Below are 15,797 nucleotides of genomic sequence, written 5' to 3' on the forward strand. Positions count from 1 at the left end.
TAAAGTTATTTAATGTTTTGTTACTTTTAAGATCATCAAAGCACAGTAAATACATAAATTATTTTAGTAAAGTTATTCCTTTAATTGTCTTTGAAGAATTATTCTTATTAGGCAACAGCTTAAAGCCTCTTTCTGGCTTACATGCACTCACTCCTCCTGTGTAGGGTTAAATGCTTTTGGTATTCAAGCACAAGTTACTTACCTTCGGTAACGATATATCTGTAAGAAACAGTAGTTAGTATTAGATTCCTTACCTTAGAATATCCCCAGGCGTCAGGCTGGATCCAGAAACTTTTGCGTAGCAGTACCCCTGCGCGTCTGCGGCTCCGCGTCCGTCGTCGGCGTCGGGATGACGTCGCCGGAGTACTTAGACGCCGCCCTCGCGCGCGGACGTCAGTTCTTATACACAGCTTTTCCGCGCCAGAAACGCAGAGCCATGATAAAAACCAACACTGGTGCCATGAAACTAGGGCCCTGAAAGGGGATGACCTTAACCCTAGATATCTGTTCGCAGAACGGGGAGGATGGGTGGGGCGGTAAGGAATCTAATACTAACTACTGTTTCTTACAGATATATCGTTACCGAAGGTAAGTAACTTGTGCATCTGAAAGAAACAGGTTAGTATTAGATTCCTTACCTTAGAATAGATACCCCAGCAATACCAACACCGGTGGTGGGTCTGCGAACTAATAATCACACCAGAAAGTCCTGGTGGACGGAACGGCCAAAGAAGCGGTCCCTCCGGACTTGACTGTCCAGGCAGTAGTGTCTTGCGAATGTGTGCAGCGAGACCCACGTAGCTGCCTGACAGATGTCCTGCAAGGGGACTCCCCGGCCAAGGGCAGTAGTAGCCGCCTTGGCCCGAGTGGAATGGGCTCTCAGCCCAACAGGAGGCTCCTTTTTAGCCAAAGAGTAGCATACCTTGATGCACAACACGACCCACCGAGAGATGGTCCGCTTGGGCACCGCGCGGCCTTTCTTAGCGCCCACGTAACCAACAAAGAGTTGGTCATCCACCCGGAACTGGTGTGTGCGATCCAAATAGAATGAGAGCGCACGTTTTGGGTCCAGACGGTGGAGCCGCTCTTCCTCTTTAGAGGGATGCGGAGGTGGGAAGAAGGTGGGCAAGGTGATGGACTGCCCGATGTGGAAGGCTGTGACTACTCTGGGCAGGAACGAGGGTCTTGTCCGCAACACAACCTTGTCCGGATGGACAGAAAGGAAGGGAGGCTTGGATGAAAGAGCCTGGAGCTCACTCACTCTCCTGGCAGAGGTGATGGCAACCAGGAAAGCAGTCTTAAGGGTAAGAAAACGGAGAGGACAGTTATGAAGTGGCTCGAAGGGAGCGCACTTCAGAAAAGTAAGTACAAGGTTCAAGTCCCACTGAGGCATCACGAAAGGAACAGGGGGGAACATTTGAGTGATGCCCTTTAGGAATCTGTTAACAACCGGGGACTTGAACAAAGAAGGCTGATCAGGTAGCCTTAAGAAGGCGGAAAGGGCAGAAAGGTAGCCCTTGATAGTGCCCAGAGCAGAGCCCTGCTGGGCAAGAGAAAGAAGGAAGAGGAGAACCTCAGAAAGAGGGGCAGAAAGGGGATCCACAGCCTTTGCTGTGCACCATGCCACAAACTTGTTCCACCTGCAGGCGTATACCGACTTTGTGGAGGGAGGCCTGGCTGCCAGAATGACATCACAAACTTCAGGGGGCAAGTCAAATGGCTTCAACTGTCGCCGCTCAATCTCCAAGCATGGGGGTGGAGACGGGACAGGTTCGGGTGAAGGACCGTCCCCTGCTGCTGCGACAGAAGGTCCTCCTGAAGAGGCAGACGAATCTGGGGATCGACATGCATACTGAGTAGCTCGGGATACCAGTATCTTCGTGCCCAGTCCAGAGCCACAATGTTAACTTGGGTCCGGTCGCGCCTGATCTTCTTCAGCACTCTGGGCAGAAGTGGAATAGGCGGAAAGGCGTACAACAGACCGCAGCTCCACTCGCGACGAAAAGCGTCTCCGAGCGAGTGCCGCCTTGGAAATTCCAACACGCAGAACTGATGACATTGCGCGTTCTCTTCTGTGGCGAATAGATCTAACCAAGGCTCTCCCCACTGCTGAAAGAGGCCTTGCGCCACGTCCGAGTTCAGACGCCATTCGTGATCCATCATGCACCGACGGCTGAGTTCGTCCACCCTGGCGTTCAGAGAACCTGCCAGGTGTTGAACCACCAGGGTCACGCCCTGATGTTCCAGCCACTGCCAGAGGCGCAGAGCCTCCTGGCATAGGGTCCACGACCCCACCCGCCCTGTTTGTTGCAGTACCACATGGCGGTGGTGTTGTCCGTGAACACCTGCACTACACTCCCCCGGACAGAGGGGAGGAATGCCTTCAGTGCAAGCCGGATAGCCCGCAGCTCCAGAAGGTTAATGTGGAGCGGGACTCCGCCGGAGACCAGAGGCTCCTGATCTCCGCCTCTCCCATGTGGCCTCCCCAGCCCTGGAGGGACGCGTCCGTCACAACTACGTGCTCCAGTTGGGGTAGGGAGAGGGATCTGCCGCTGACCCAATCGCGGTCCGTGAGCCACCACTGCAACTGTCTTGCAGTGCCCTCCGAGATCAAGACATGGTCGGACAGGTTGCTCTGATGCTGGGCCCACTGAAACTTCAGGTCCCACTGCAGAACCCGCATCTGCCACCTGGCGTGATGCACCAGAAGGATGCAGGAGGCCATCAGCCCCAGAAGCCGCAGCGTCAACCTGACTGAGACTCGGGATAACGGCTGAAAGATCGGAATCAGAGCCTGAATATCCCGAACCCGCTGTTCGGAGGATAAACCCGAAACTGCGCCGAGTCCAGAACCGCTCCGATGAAGAGGAGCTTCTGAAAGGGGCACAGGTGTGTCTTCAGCACATTGATGGAGAACCCCAGCAGGTGCAGGAGGTCGGCCGTAGTCTGGAGGTGGCTGACGACTGTCTGGGGCGAGCCCGCCTTCAACAACCAGTCGTCGAGGTAGGGGAAGACTGAAACCCCTAACCTGCGCAGATGATCTGCGGCCACCGCCATCACTTTCGTGAACAACCGTGGGGCGCTGGTAAGGCCAAAGGGGAGCACGGTAAACTGAAAGTGCTCATGGCCTACCGTGAACCGCAGGTAACGCCGGTGGGCCGGCAGGACGGGGATATGAAAATAAGCGTCCTGCAAGTCCAACGCTACCATCCAGTCTCCTGGGTCCAGGGCAGCTAGGACCTGAGCTAGTGTCAGCATCTTGAACTTCTCCTGCTGGAGGAAGCCGTTGACGTTACGCAGGTCCAAGATAGGGCGTAGGCCCCTTTTGCCCTTCTTGGGTACCAGAAAGTAGTGGGAGTAACAACCACACCCTACTTCTGGCCCAGGAACGCGCTCGATGGCCCCCTTGGCCAAGAGGGCCGTAACTTCCTCTCGTAGAAGTGTCAAGTGATCCCCCGACACGCGGTGGTATCGCGGTGGCATGGCTGGAGAGGTCGCCTCGAAGGGGAGGGAGTAGCCCCTTCGGACGATTTGCAGCACCCACCTGTCCGATGTGACAGTGCGCCAGTGGAGGTGGTGATGGCGAACCCTGCCCCCCACTGGCGTCACATGGCCCTGAAAGCTCGGACTAGGAAGGTTTTGAGGCAGATGCTGCAGGGGTGGATGTGGACTGGCCTCGCCGTTGTCCCCGACCACTGCCACGGCGGTTTCCACGTCCGCCACCGCGCTGGATGTTAGTCTGTGGCCGGTGGCTGGCAGGTCGTGTTGGGGCGTCCCTTCCTTGGCCTCGAAAGGACCGAAAGGCAGCCGCTTGCTGGTGCGGGGCCGAGAGGCCCAAGGACTTGGCCGTAGCCCTGGAGTCCTTAAAGCGCTCAAGCGCATGGTCTACCTTGTCGCCAAAGAGGCGACGGCCAAAAAACGGCATGTCCATAAGGGTGGACATCAGCCGAAAAGTTGGCGGATCTCAACCAGGTGTGGCGACGAATCGCCACCGTTGTTGCCATCGCTCTGCCCAGAGAGTCCGTGGTATCCAGTCCACACCGGATGGAGTACCATGCTGCATCTCGACCCTCCGCAAGGGCTTGGCGAGTTTAGTCTGGACCTCCGCCGGACATTGTGGCAGCACGTCCGCGACCGTGTCCCACAGAGAGTGGGTATAACGGCCCAAGAGGCACGCGGTGTTGACTGACCGCAGCCCTAAACTCAGGGAGGAGAATACCTTTTTTCCGTATTGCTCGTACCTCTTGGATTCCATATTGGGGGGAGCCGTCGGGAATGCGGTCTGGGAGTTAGAGGCCTGGATGACCAGGCTCTCGGGGGTGGGATGGGTGGACAGGAAGCAAGGGTCGCCCGGAGCCGGGCGGTGGCGTCTGGCCACGTTCCTATCTACAGGCTGACCTGTAGCGGGCTTGGACCAAGTGCCCAGAAGAACGTCAGACAAGGCCTCATTAAACAGCAGCAGAGGCTCGTCCGAGCTTGCCTGCGGTTTAAGGACCTCAGTGAGGAGGTTAGTCCTCACGGCCGCGACGGGGAGCTCCAGGCCCAAGGCCTTGGCTGCCCGCGTCAGTACCACACAATAGGCAGCCCCCTCCTCCATAGCCACGGTAGGAGGGGAGACAAAACCAGTGTCCGGCGAGGTGTCCAGACCACTGGCCTCCCCTAGCTCACCTGTCCAGTCCTGATAAGACTGGCACTCCTGTGCCAGAGGGTCCTCAGACCCCTCCCAATCCCCCTCGCCACCCATCTCCTGAGACTCAGGACCAAAGGATGGGGTCGGGTCATAGAAGTAGAAATCTCCCATTGGCGTCGAGAGCGCGCCGTTCCGGCGCCGGACCCGTATCGAGGGAGGGATCGGGGATGGCGCCGGCCGGAGGCAGCGCCGGGGGCGGCGAGGTCGTGAGGTTGACCGGCGACGACCCGGATCCGGACCCGGATCCTGCGGGGGCCTGCGGCGCCGGGACCGAAGTCACCGGGGGCCGCTGGGGGAAGGAGGAGTGAGCGACCTCATGGCCGTGAGGAAGTCCTCGATCTCCTCTGGCGTCGCGTTCTGCCCAGGGACCGACGGGTATGAAGCAGGCTGCGACGCCCGCGGCTCCGGCGGAGCCGTGAGGGCGGTGTCGCCTGAACTCCCGGCCGCGTCATGCGAGCGTTGGGGGGAGTTGAAAGAGCGATGACGTCTGTTCGACTTCTTGTGCTTACCTGAGGACTTCGAGCCCGAAGACGGAGGATGACTCCCGGAGCTATGGTGGCTCCGACCCCGCGACCGGTCCCTCAACCTCCTCGCGGACCGGGACCTCGAGCGGCGCGGGGCTGACTGCCGGAGCTCGAGACGCTTGCGGGACCGTTCCCGCCTAGCTTTAGACGTCAGGGCTCGACAGTTGGAGCAGGCCTTGTCGTCGTGGTCGAGGCCCAGGCAATGAAGACACCAGCGGTGGGGGTCGGTAACCGACATCAGTCGGTCGCAGTCGGCGCAGGGTTTAAACCCGGGCATCCCTACCGGCACAGTCGGAAAAGGATAAAAAATGATTGAAAAAGTTTAGTCAAAAATTTACTAAGGGGTACCATTTTTTCCGGATCTGCGCTTGCTGGCGCGGAAAAAAGAAGAACTGACATCAGCACGCGAGGGCGGCTTCTAAGTACTCAGGCGACGTCATCCCGTCGCCTACGACGGACGCTGAGCCGCAGACGACGCCTACCGACGCGCAGGGGTACTGCTACACAAAAGTTTCCGGATCCAGTCTGACGCCTGGGGATATTCTAAGGTAGGGAATCTAATACTAAACTGTTTCTTTCAGATAGACACTTTGGCAAGCCTGCAACCTCGTTTTTCATTGATTAGTTGGAATATTGCGGGTATCAGTCCCAAGATTGGCAATCCGGTCTGGATGGTGATTATTCGCTGATTTGACATTAGCCTTTTTAAAGAGACCTGGACTATAATTATTTTAACATGTGAGGTCTTTACTTGCTTTTCTTGCTTTACTTGCTTTTCAGTTGCTGCTGCTCCTTCTCCTCATGGGTGAGCTAAGGACGGCCTATCCATCTGGGGTAATCTATTGCTTAAAATTTCGGTGGTTGTACTGGATACCGATTGCTCCGCATTTCAATCAGTGTTCATTAAGGATGCTAATAGTTTTCTTAATTTCATTCATTTATACAACAGTGATTTTCCTAATGCACTTTGTTGTAATTTTGCCAATTTATTCAATTTTTTTCGAGGAGCTTAGAAATTCTTCTTATGGCGGACTGGCCAAACCGAATTGTATAATTTGTGGTGACTTTAACGCTAAGTTAAGGAGAAACACTGAAAGTTTGGGGTAAGTGACCAATATTTGTCATGTGGAGGATTTGGATCTTAAAGGCTTCCAATCTGTGATTATCTGTAACAGCGGGCAATTTTGCCAATGTTTTTAAACTCTTTGACAATGGTGGACCCCTTGTGCCATCGCTTAGAGGTAGGGTCTGCCCCTCCACTTCTGACTGCATTTGTTCCACATGTAACTTGTCCTTTATTCTTTCCAGAGGGTTATATGCTAGAAACAAATTGTGGCAACCACAACGCCTTGGTGGCAGTTGGGCATTATCCAATCCAAAAAAGGCTCCCCGCTGTCTTCTCCTAATGATGGTCATAGGCTATGCTGGTTTTTACTGTCTCCATAGTCTTTTCTTGCCTCTTTTATTGTAAGACATCTTCAGATCTTTTAGGTCTGCCGAGGGCATGGGGGGGGGCAGGAGGTTATGCACGTTGCCCTATTTTGGGAAGCTTAGTTATGGTATTAAAAAAAGGTTCATTTGGCCCATGAAGTTTATGCCAGAGCGCCCCCGTACTAATCATAATCTCAGGAAGGTTCGAGAGGCTAAGCCCAAGAATCAGGACGAGGCTATAATTGCACGTAAATACTATACGAGTGTGCTATTAAAAAAGGAAAAATCCTGCTTGAGGCAGACTGGGGTGAGTTGGAGTTTGCAACTACTCACAAGAATAGTAAAAGGTTCGGGGAGATAGTCAAGGGATAGCCGCGTCCAACACAATGTGTTGCAGCATCACTAGTAAGGAGTAGGTTTCCCATTTCCAGTCCATTTATCAAGCAAAGGAGGACAGGGGTTTAACCATTCCTGAAGTGCCCTGGCTATTTAGAAAAGCACAGAGGGTAAGTCACCACGGCCCGGGGGTAGCCCTATTGATTTGATTAAGTGCAAACCTGGGATATGGGGTCCCTTGCTTACATATGTGTTTAATATTTTTTGAGCAACAGACTACCTCCATTTTGGGCACAGTTGGTGATTGTACCGATTTTTAAGAAGGGAGATCGAAATGCCCCGAAATGCAACAGCCCCTTTCTTTACTCAATAGTAAGGCAAAGATCAATAAATGAGCTGAGGTGAATAACATCATAAACTCCTGGATTATTTTAGGGCGGGGCTGGGTACAGTTGAGCAGTGCTTGAATTTACATCTCATTTGCATAATCTTCCTCTAGCTTTTATAGACTTGTCTATAGCCTTTGATTACCTCAATCAAACCACGATGTGGCTATTTTTGCTATATTCGGGGGTTGAGGTTTCCCTGGTCAGCATTCTTCACACCCTTCATGCTAATTTGGCTGCCAGAGTCCATTATGGGAATTTGGGGGCATTGTCAGGCCCTTTTGATCTTTCTCAGGTGTACGCCAAGGCTGTATCTTGGCCCCAATATTGTTTACTCTTTACATTAATAAACATATTTCCCTATTCTTGAAGTCCTTTGACGATCTCCCCATGATGGGGCATCGCTTGCCCCTGCTTTATGTTAAAAACCATAAACGTTGGTGCCTAAAGTATATCTAGCACTGTCAAATGCCGGAACATCATCTTAATTCCAGCTCATGCCTATTTTTTTGTGATCTTGGGGGTTCTGTATTATACCTGCTTTCTCCTTTTGCTACTGTTTGTATATCCCACCTCCTTGCTCCCTTTTTTCCTCTCTTGCTCTATGTCAGAGTATGATGATGAGAAATGAAAAGCTGTGTGAACACCACAATGTCGTCATTGTCTGTAATACCTTTCACACGCATATCTGTACTTCCAATGGCATTACGTTTTGGGAAACTTCGATCATTAGCAGCCAAATTGGACGAATAAAGGTCCTAAATCATGCCGGATCTGCGATTATCATTAAGAAGACTTTATTCATGTAATCTGTACTTGTAATAAACTCTACAAGGAACGAGCTACCCCCTTAAACAAAGTTTCAACGTGAGAGAGTCCTGTAGAGCTGCAATAATTGCGTGTCTAAATCCATCGGACCCACATCTGAATGGCAAACTGGTCAAATTCCTGAAAATTTTTGAAAGCTTTGTTAAAAGGGTTAGTCTTCTGGCAGAGAAAAATGGACAGGCACCCGGGAACTGAATTTTTTGTAATGAAATTTTATTAGTGTTTTACAGAGATGAAATGGACAAGTTGTCGATTCTCTTTTAATATTGATGTTTTATATATATGTATTTTATTGTTATGGTTTTCATTGAATAAACAATAAACATTTACTTACTTACTTACTTAAATCTGTACTTCCAAATGTTCATCTAAATTGAGAAAGGGCATCTTATGCAATACCTGTCGGCTTCTACATGCACCAACTTCATTTTTACTTTGTGTGTAGGAGAAGGCAAGAATGTGCATTGAAAATGAATGGGCCTACAATGAAATACAGTAAACAAATTTGGTGTAACATTTCCACCTAACCCAAACCCAACGTCTGAAGATCATCTACAATACAGGCAATTGGTTTATGTGAGGTTAGGAACAGTGGTTTAAGCGGGATTAAAAAGGTGGCAAGGTCCTAAAACTGGTGTGGCTTGAGCAGCCTTTAACACGAGGTGTGGCCTCTTTAATTAATACTTGTGATATAGCATCCTGTATTAGGGAAATTCATAAATGGATCCTCAATGGACAAACTATAATCAAAGTCAGCATGACACTTTCTTCAACGGTTCATATAGCATCTCTATACAGGGCCCAAAGCAATGAAAACAAACTTAACAGGTTAAGTTTAAAAATAATTGGTAATACACTAGTAATCCAGTTGAAATGCTTTTAGCCTTGGATTACCAATGATAAACAGTGGTAGCCACTTGTCACTTTGCAGTGTGACACAAAAGTGACTTGTGGTGACATTGCGTTGAAGCACTAGCATGTGACAGGCAAGAATGTAGGGGGTTTATTTACAAGCCCCTTGCGCCACCGGTGCGTCACCAGTTCCCAGATTACAAGTGACGCACCGGCAGCGCAAGAGGCTTGTAAATTAGCCCTTAGGTTATTTTTTTACTTCAGACGAGGAATAACAGAAACAGAAGTTTCCATAAGGTCCTGGCACACTATGTCTATTTTTTTTGGGGGGGGGGGGGTTTGCTGGGCCTGGCAGGCTCTGGCCTACTTACAGCAATAGTTAGGACAAAATGGTGCACACCAGGGAAAGAAAGCACGACAAACGCAATTTAACCCGGCGTACAACCGAGGATTTTGTAGATTGGATAAAAGTGAGAAATCTCCACAATTCCCATGTGCACGACTAAGCCTGTGACCACAAAGGCCCCTAAAACTATCTACAAGAGTTAATGTAATATGTTGTATTGTGTTACAAGGGAAAGGCAAAGCACACCGTTCAAGGGCTTAGAAAGTCAACAAAGTAAGAAAAATGTGGTTTGGGCCCTGGCTTTAATGGATGTAACGCACCACAGACACAATTTATATAAAGCACGTATTAATAGTTAAAGAGAAAGGATTTCTCTGCACACAGCTTGTACAGCCCCAGGCCAGCTCGGATCGTCATCATTTACTTTTGTTAGCTGTCAGAACGCCGCCTACTCCAGCTGACAGGCCCAGGCTAAAAACAGCTGTACGGAAAAAAAAGAGGCTTGCTCCAGCTATATTTTTGGAACACTTTTCCATCAAAGACATTACCTGCATGCCCTCTTGGCCAGAGATCCCAATTCCCACATCAGCCACTTGGATCATGCTGACATCATTAGCTCCGTCACCTAGAATCAACGGGAGACAAGAATGTTTCCTTTCAGTAAACTAGACATGACTAACACAAGCGAACTCATAACACAAATGCACCGAAACTTAGCAACTCCATCCGCCAAACGTCATCTATTTTTCACAGCCCCTCTGGCTATGTGTAAAATAGGTGGCAGTTCCTATAAATGAGGGAAAGGTGTTTATTTCTTTTTATTTTTAGAATTTTAAAACGTAGTGATAAAAAACACAGCTATTGCAAAATAAGAGTTATAAATATATTCAGGATTCAAAACAGAATTTTTTTATTAATAAACCACCGGGATTTATTTTAATATTATATTTCCCTACAATTATAGGAGTAGTTGCTTGGTCCTGTGTACTATGTGTTAGTCTTGCTTATTCTAATCACTTGTCTTTAAACCCCCAATGATTGAATTGCAAGGTATGTATCCTGCAATCTTTGGAGAACTCGTGTTCCAGGGCTAGAGTCTGTTTAAAAAAGAAGCCTTAAACATGCGAGGACAGAGCAAAGCTGCTACTGATCGAAGCAGCAGCAGGACAGAAATTGACTTATTGAAGGCAGCTGTGCCACATGGAATAAACATGGAAGCCTTTTCTGGTGTTTTTTTATCACCACAGCAAGCCATAGGGGAATGAATGTGCCACTGTGATAAATTAAGTGAACTCAGAGAGTTTACATTGGTCTTGGGTAGAAAACTTGTTCATGGTAGCAGGTTCCAAAAGTCCTTTAAAAAAGTACTAAAAATAGAAAGGTGATATGCCATCCTACAAGCTGACTCTGTGTAATGTGTAACCATGTACGGGGAAGGAGACTGTACTGTGTGTAGGTCACTTTGTTGGGTAAGCTTTAACACTAAGACTGAGGAAGCAATGCTCTGTGGCGAGTTAGTCTGTGAGGTGGGTAAAATCTGTTGTGTTTAAGCATGCTTTTTATATTTTCATAAGTGGTGTGTAACTCACTCTTTGTGGCAATGAGGATTTTATGACTCTGTGGTAATTTGTATAATATGTACCTTTATATCCTGGTAAGAATTTCAAAATTATGTCTGCTGTTAACCTTAGTGGTATATATATACATGTGTAGTGTGTAACACTAGTGTGATGACTCTGAAGCCTTTGTTTAAAGAATTTCAGGAAAGTGGCCCTGTTTGATATGGTCACCCCCACGTTTTGCTTGGTATTTGATGCAAATTTGACTGAAGTGCACTGAGTTCCAGCTAACGATGTCCACAGTGCAAGTGCTCTTTCCCAAAAACAAGATAACTGTGGAATTGCTCCACAATTGGCCAGACCTTTCGCACCTTTGTATGTCCCTAGTAAATGGTACCACTGGTACCTAAGACATGTGTAGTAAAGAGGGTCCCTAAGGGCTACAGCATGTATTGTGCCACCTTAGGTAGGGCCCAGCACCAAACTCTTGCAGACTGCCATTGCAGGCTGCGTGAAATGATGCAGACAAATATGAAAACACAACGTGGCACACATGCTATGCCGATAGACGCTGCAGGGAATATATGTAAGTCACCCCTACAGCAGGCCTTACAGCCCTAAGGCAGGGTGAATTATATTACATGAGAGGACATATTGACATGAGGAGATATGCCCCCGTGCTGTCTTGTTCGATTACTAGGTAGTTCAAGTGAACAGGAACTAGCCATTTATGTACTGCCATTATGAGATCCCCAGCTACATGATGGGCTTCACTGAAACCTATGGTATTTGGTATGGAACACCTTATCTTAATAAATTCCTACTAATGCCAGTAGCGGATTGTTAGAACTGGGGGTCTCTAGTTGGCAGAGCTATGCACCTTTGTCTAAATAGGGACCCTTGCTTCTAGTCAGGGTAAGGGGGTTACACACTTTAGATAACCCCTGCTCACCCACTTGGTTGCTTGGCACGAGCAGATAGGCTTATCCCAAAGGCAATGTGTAAAGTATTTGTACTCACAACACACAGTAATACAGTGATAACATCACAAATGTATACCGCAGTTAGAAAAATAAAGTATCTTTATCTAAACTCAACAAGACCAAAACGACAAACACCCAACATACATTCAGTAAAATAACACTTAAAAACAGTTATTTCCAAAATAGAGCTAGTAGAAAACAAATAGCTCCACCTGGGGCTATTGCGATGTCGTGACAGCAATAATTCTTAACTAAGACGCCGACCACGAGGTATACAACGTCGGGCATGGAGTCACACGGACCCCCAAACAAACAGTTCTTTTGGAAGACTAAGTCTATGACAATGCACGGCATCGTAGCGGTGAGGCGTAGGTGCTGAGGTTGAGGCCTGCTCCCTGGCTGCCACGAGGAGGCAAGGCGTGTTCGTGAGGAGGCAACGTGTCAAATCTAGGACAGGGGAAGTCGTTTGCGTCAGAAGTGAGGCGTTGGTTCTGGTGACAATGCAAACTCAGAGAGTTCGTGGAGTCACCCCTGGAGGTTATTGGCGCTGCGATAACAAGATGCAGGCACTGGCAGTGACGGAGTTGGTGCGAGAGCTGGCATCGGGAATGCGGATAACTGCATCATCTGCAGGCTTCGAAGGGCGTCAGAGCTGCGGTACAGGCTGGGCGAAGCATCGTGCACTTAATGAGTTGTGCCCCTGGCCTTGGTGCAGGTCATGGCGTCATCGCTGATGGCATCGGAGATTGCTTTTCTTGTTTTTTCAAGTAGCTTCCACCTCCCAAAACCAGGAACAACGTCCAGGGGCCCAGAACTGGAACAAGCACATTCTGGCAGGTCATAACTCTCCGCAAAAGAGCTCAGGGGAGCTGGGGGTGAAGTCTTTGTGTCCCTTAGACTTCAGAACAGGAGGATAGCACACACAGGCCCTTGGAGATTCTTCTTCAAGCTGGTTCACAGCAAAGTTCCAGTTTTTCCTTGGCAGAAGCAACAACTGCAGGCCAACCCCACAGAACACACAGCAAAAGGGGCAGTACTCCTCCTCACAGCTTTCCAGCTCCTCTCCTTGGCAAAGGTTCCTCTTGAGTCCAGAAGTGATCTAAAGTTCTGGGGTTTAAGGTCCACTACTTATACCCCATTTTGTCTTTGTTCTTCTTTGTGCAAGGGTCTCTTAGCCCAGTCCGAACCAGTTTTGTCCTCACTGGTGCAGTATGAGCACAGGGGGTGGAGACAGTAGTGTGCAAGGGAGACAGGCTTTATTCAGGTGAAAGGAAAACTCTTCCCACTACTCTAAATGCAGCCAGGGTCTACTCAGCTCAGCTCAGAATCATCCAGAAAGGGCCAGGCACACTTCAAACCCCCCCGTGGTTGTCTACAGTGAATGAACATTCCAGCCCCTGTCACTCCAAACCAGACAGTCAATCCACAAACAGGCAGAGGCACACAGAATGGTTAAAAAAGCGAGTCTAAACTGTATTCCTCTAATTTGTCCCAAAGGGAAGTTATACTTGTTAGATGTTACAAAGTATCTCCATTGTTATCCTATGGGGCAGATAGCCTTTTAATAGTGAAAAACAAAATGTACTGTATTTCACTTTCAGGACATGTCACACACACCAGTACATGTCCTACCTTTCACATACATTGCACCCTGCCCATGAGAGTACCTGAGGGATGTCTTGCATTTAAGAAAAGGGAAGGCTAGGGCCTGGCAAGTGGGTGCACTTGTCAGGTCGACATGGCAGTTTAAAACTGTGCACAGACACTGCAGTGGCAGGTCTGAGATACCTTTCCAGGGTTACTCCTGTGGATGTCACAACCTGTGCTGCAGGCCCACTAGTAGCATTTGATTTACAGGCCCTGTCAACCTCAGTGCACTTAACTAGGGACTTACCTGTAAATCACACATGCCAATCAGAGAGAACCAATTGTAATAACAATTTACACAGAGAGCACTTGCACTTTGGCACTGATCAGTGGCAAAGGGCCCACAACATCAAAGCCAGCAAAATCGAAATCCAGTACAACATAAAGAATACAGGAGGTAGAGGCAAAGGGGAAACCACGCCAAATTTGCCAATTCTAACATGGATTAAAACATGCATCTTAGAGGTGCCCCTTGAAACCCTACCAGCCTCTTAGTGTGCTGGCTGACTGGTATCGCCCAGCCTGCCACCACAGACATGTTTCTGACCCTCTGCAGGTGAGACCCCACAATCTCTGAGGTCAGGAACAATGCCTGTTCTAGAGGTAGGTATTCACACTTCCTCCAGCGGGATGGCTAGTGAATCTGCGTACCAATACCAGGGACTTCAAAGTCCCTACAACCCTTGATATGTGATCTCGACTTCCCCCCAGACCTGGGAGATGCCACCCCCTTCCCTGAGGCCCATTGGGTACCATGACAGACTATGCTAGAAGGCGTGGTGCACTACCAGACGAGTCACATTCTTATGGTGGGCTGCCTGATGTGCCCCATGAAGGAAGGGTTCCACCATTTTGAATTTGGTGGAAATGGGAATTCTGGGACAGGGATATGCCCACTCCCCACCCAGAGGAACTAGGTATATAGGAGGTGAAGAGACCCCAAGGGTAAGAAGGCCATTGGCTACTACCTTTCAGTCCCCATACCAGCACTAAATTGAGTACTTTGGTGGCCCCCTGACACCAGGAACTCAGATTCTGGAGGCTGGAGATTGAAGAAGTCAAAGAAAAGCTGGAGAAGCAAAAACTGAGGACTGTTAGTGGACTTTGGCGCCAAACCCTGCCTGCCTGCTCCTGTCCCAACAATCACGACAACCCGACTCATCCTGCAGCTGTGCATCCTCCAAAAGCCTCGGAGGGCCTCCAGGACTTTGCTAAGCCATCAACATCTCTCTTGAAGTGGAGGAGCCAACTCCCTGCAGCCACCGACTGAAACATCTGGCTCGCCATTCTGCTGTTCACCGGGTCCACCGATGCAACAGCCACCCAAGAAGAGGTCACTGTGCTCCAGGAGGTCAGATCTGTCTCCCCGCCCAATGAGATGACACAAGACCCAACCAGAGCCAACTGCACCAGTACTGAGGGTACCGGACACCTTGCCGCAGCCAACACATGTTTGAGTCCGATCCGGACTCCAATGCCGCAAAGACAGAGCAGCACACAAGTGATTTCAGCATTGCAGAACCAGTTGCCACTGGGGTGGTGAGTCTCCAGATAAGATCCTTGGTGTGCCTAGACCAGGTCAGATAGGACATTGAAGCTACTTTAATCTCAGAGGTTTGGGTTGATGCAGTTGCCCAGGCTGTTTGGCCCAGTAATCCAAAGAAATACAGACAACAGCCACACATCAATGGGGTTAGAGTAGAAACACTCATGGATACAGGTGCAAGTATCAAACATGATGACTGAAAAACTGATATCACCAGAGCAATATTTAGCTGGACAAACGTATCCAGTCACCAATGCTGATAAACATACTAAGGTTCATCCCATGGCTATGGAGTCCTTAGAATGGGGAGGGATCACTGGCCAAAAGAAGGTGGTTGTGTCATCTGCAATTCCTGTTAAATATCTGCTATGGAATGATCTACCTGGAGCCCTTAGCATGGCTGAGATAACGACGAGAACCCATGCAGCCATGCTGGGATTACCTAAATGGGTGTGCATAAAACCCAGAGCACAGAGCAATGCCCAAGGTGAAAAAGAGGACTTAGAGCCTAGAATAATGCCTGAATCCTCCGAGAGAAAAGGTAAGAAGGGAGAATACTTGTCAGCCTTAGAGGAAACTGAGCCCTAGGACCTTGGGCATTAGACGGCAGAGCTCCTGGGCCCAGGGGGGCTCTCTAGGTAAGATCTGAGCCAGGGAGAGAGAACCTGT

The 15,797-nt window shown here is 49.3% G+C and overlaps 1 protein-coding gene across 1 annotated transcript in view; it reads right to left on the reverse strand.

Moving 5' to 3' along the window:
- ATP10A (ATPase phospholipid transporting 10A (putative)) overlaps positions 1–15,797 on the reverse strand; it is an 895,063-nt gene that overhangs the window by 38,454 nt on the left and 840,812 nt on the right. The window contains exon 15 of the mRNA XM_086934179.1: positions 9,942–10,018. Coding sequence (XP_086790305.1) covers positions 9,942–10,018 — 77 coding nt within the window. The remainder of the gene's footprint in view (positions 1–9,941; positions 10,019–15,797) is intronic.

Source organism: Lissotriton vulgaris, chromosome 8, assembly GCF_964263255.1.
Source record: "Lissotriton vulgaris chromosome 8, aLisVul1.2, whole genome shotgun sequence".
Classification (NCBI taxonomy): domain Eukaryota; kingdom Metazoa; phylum Chordata; class Amphibia; order Caudata; family Salamandridae; genus Lissotriton; species Lissotriton vulgaris.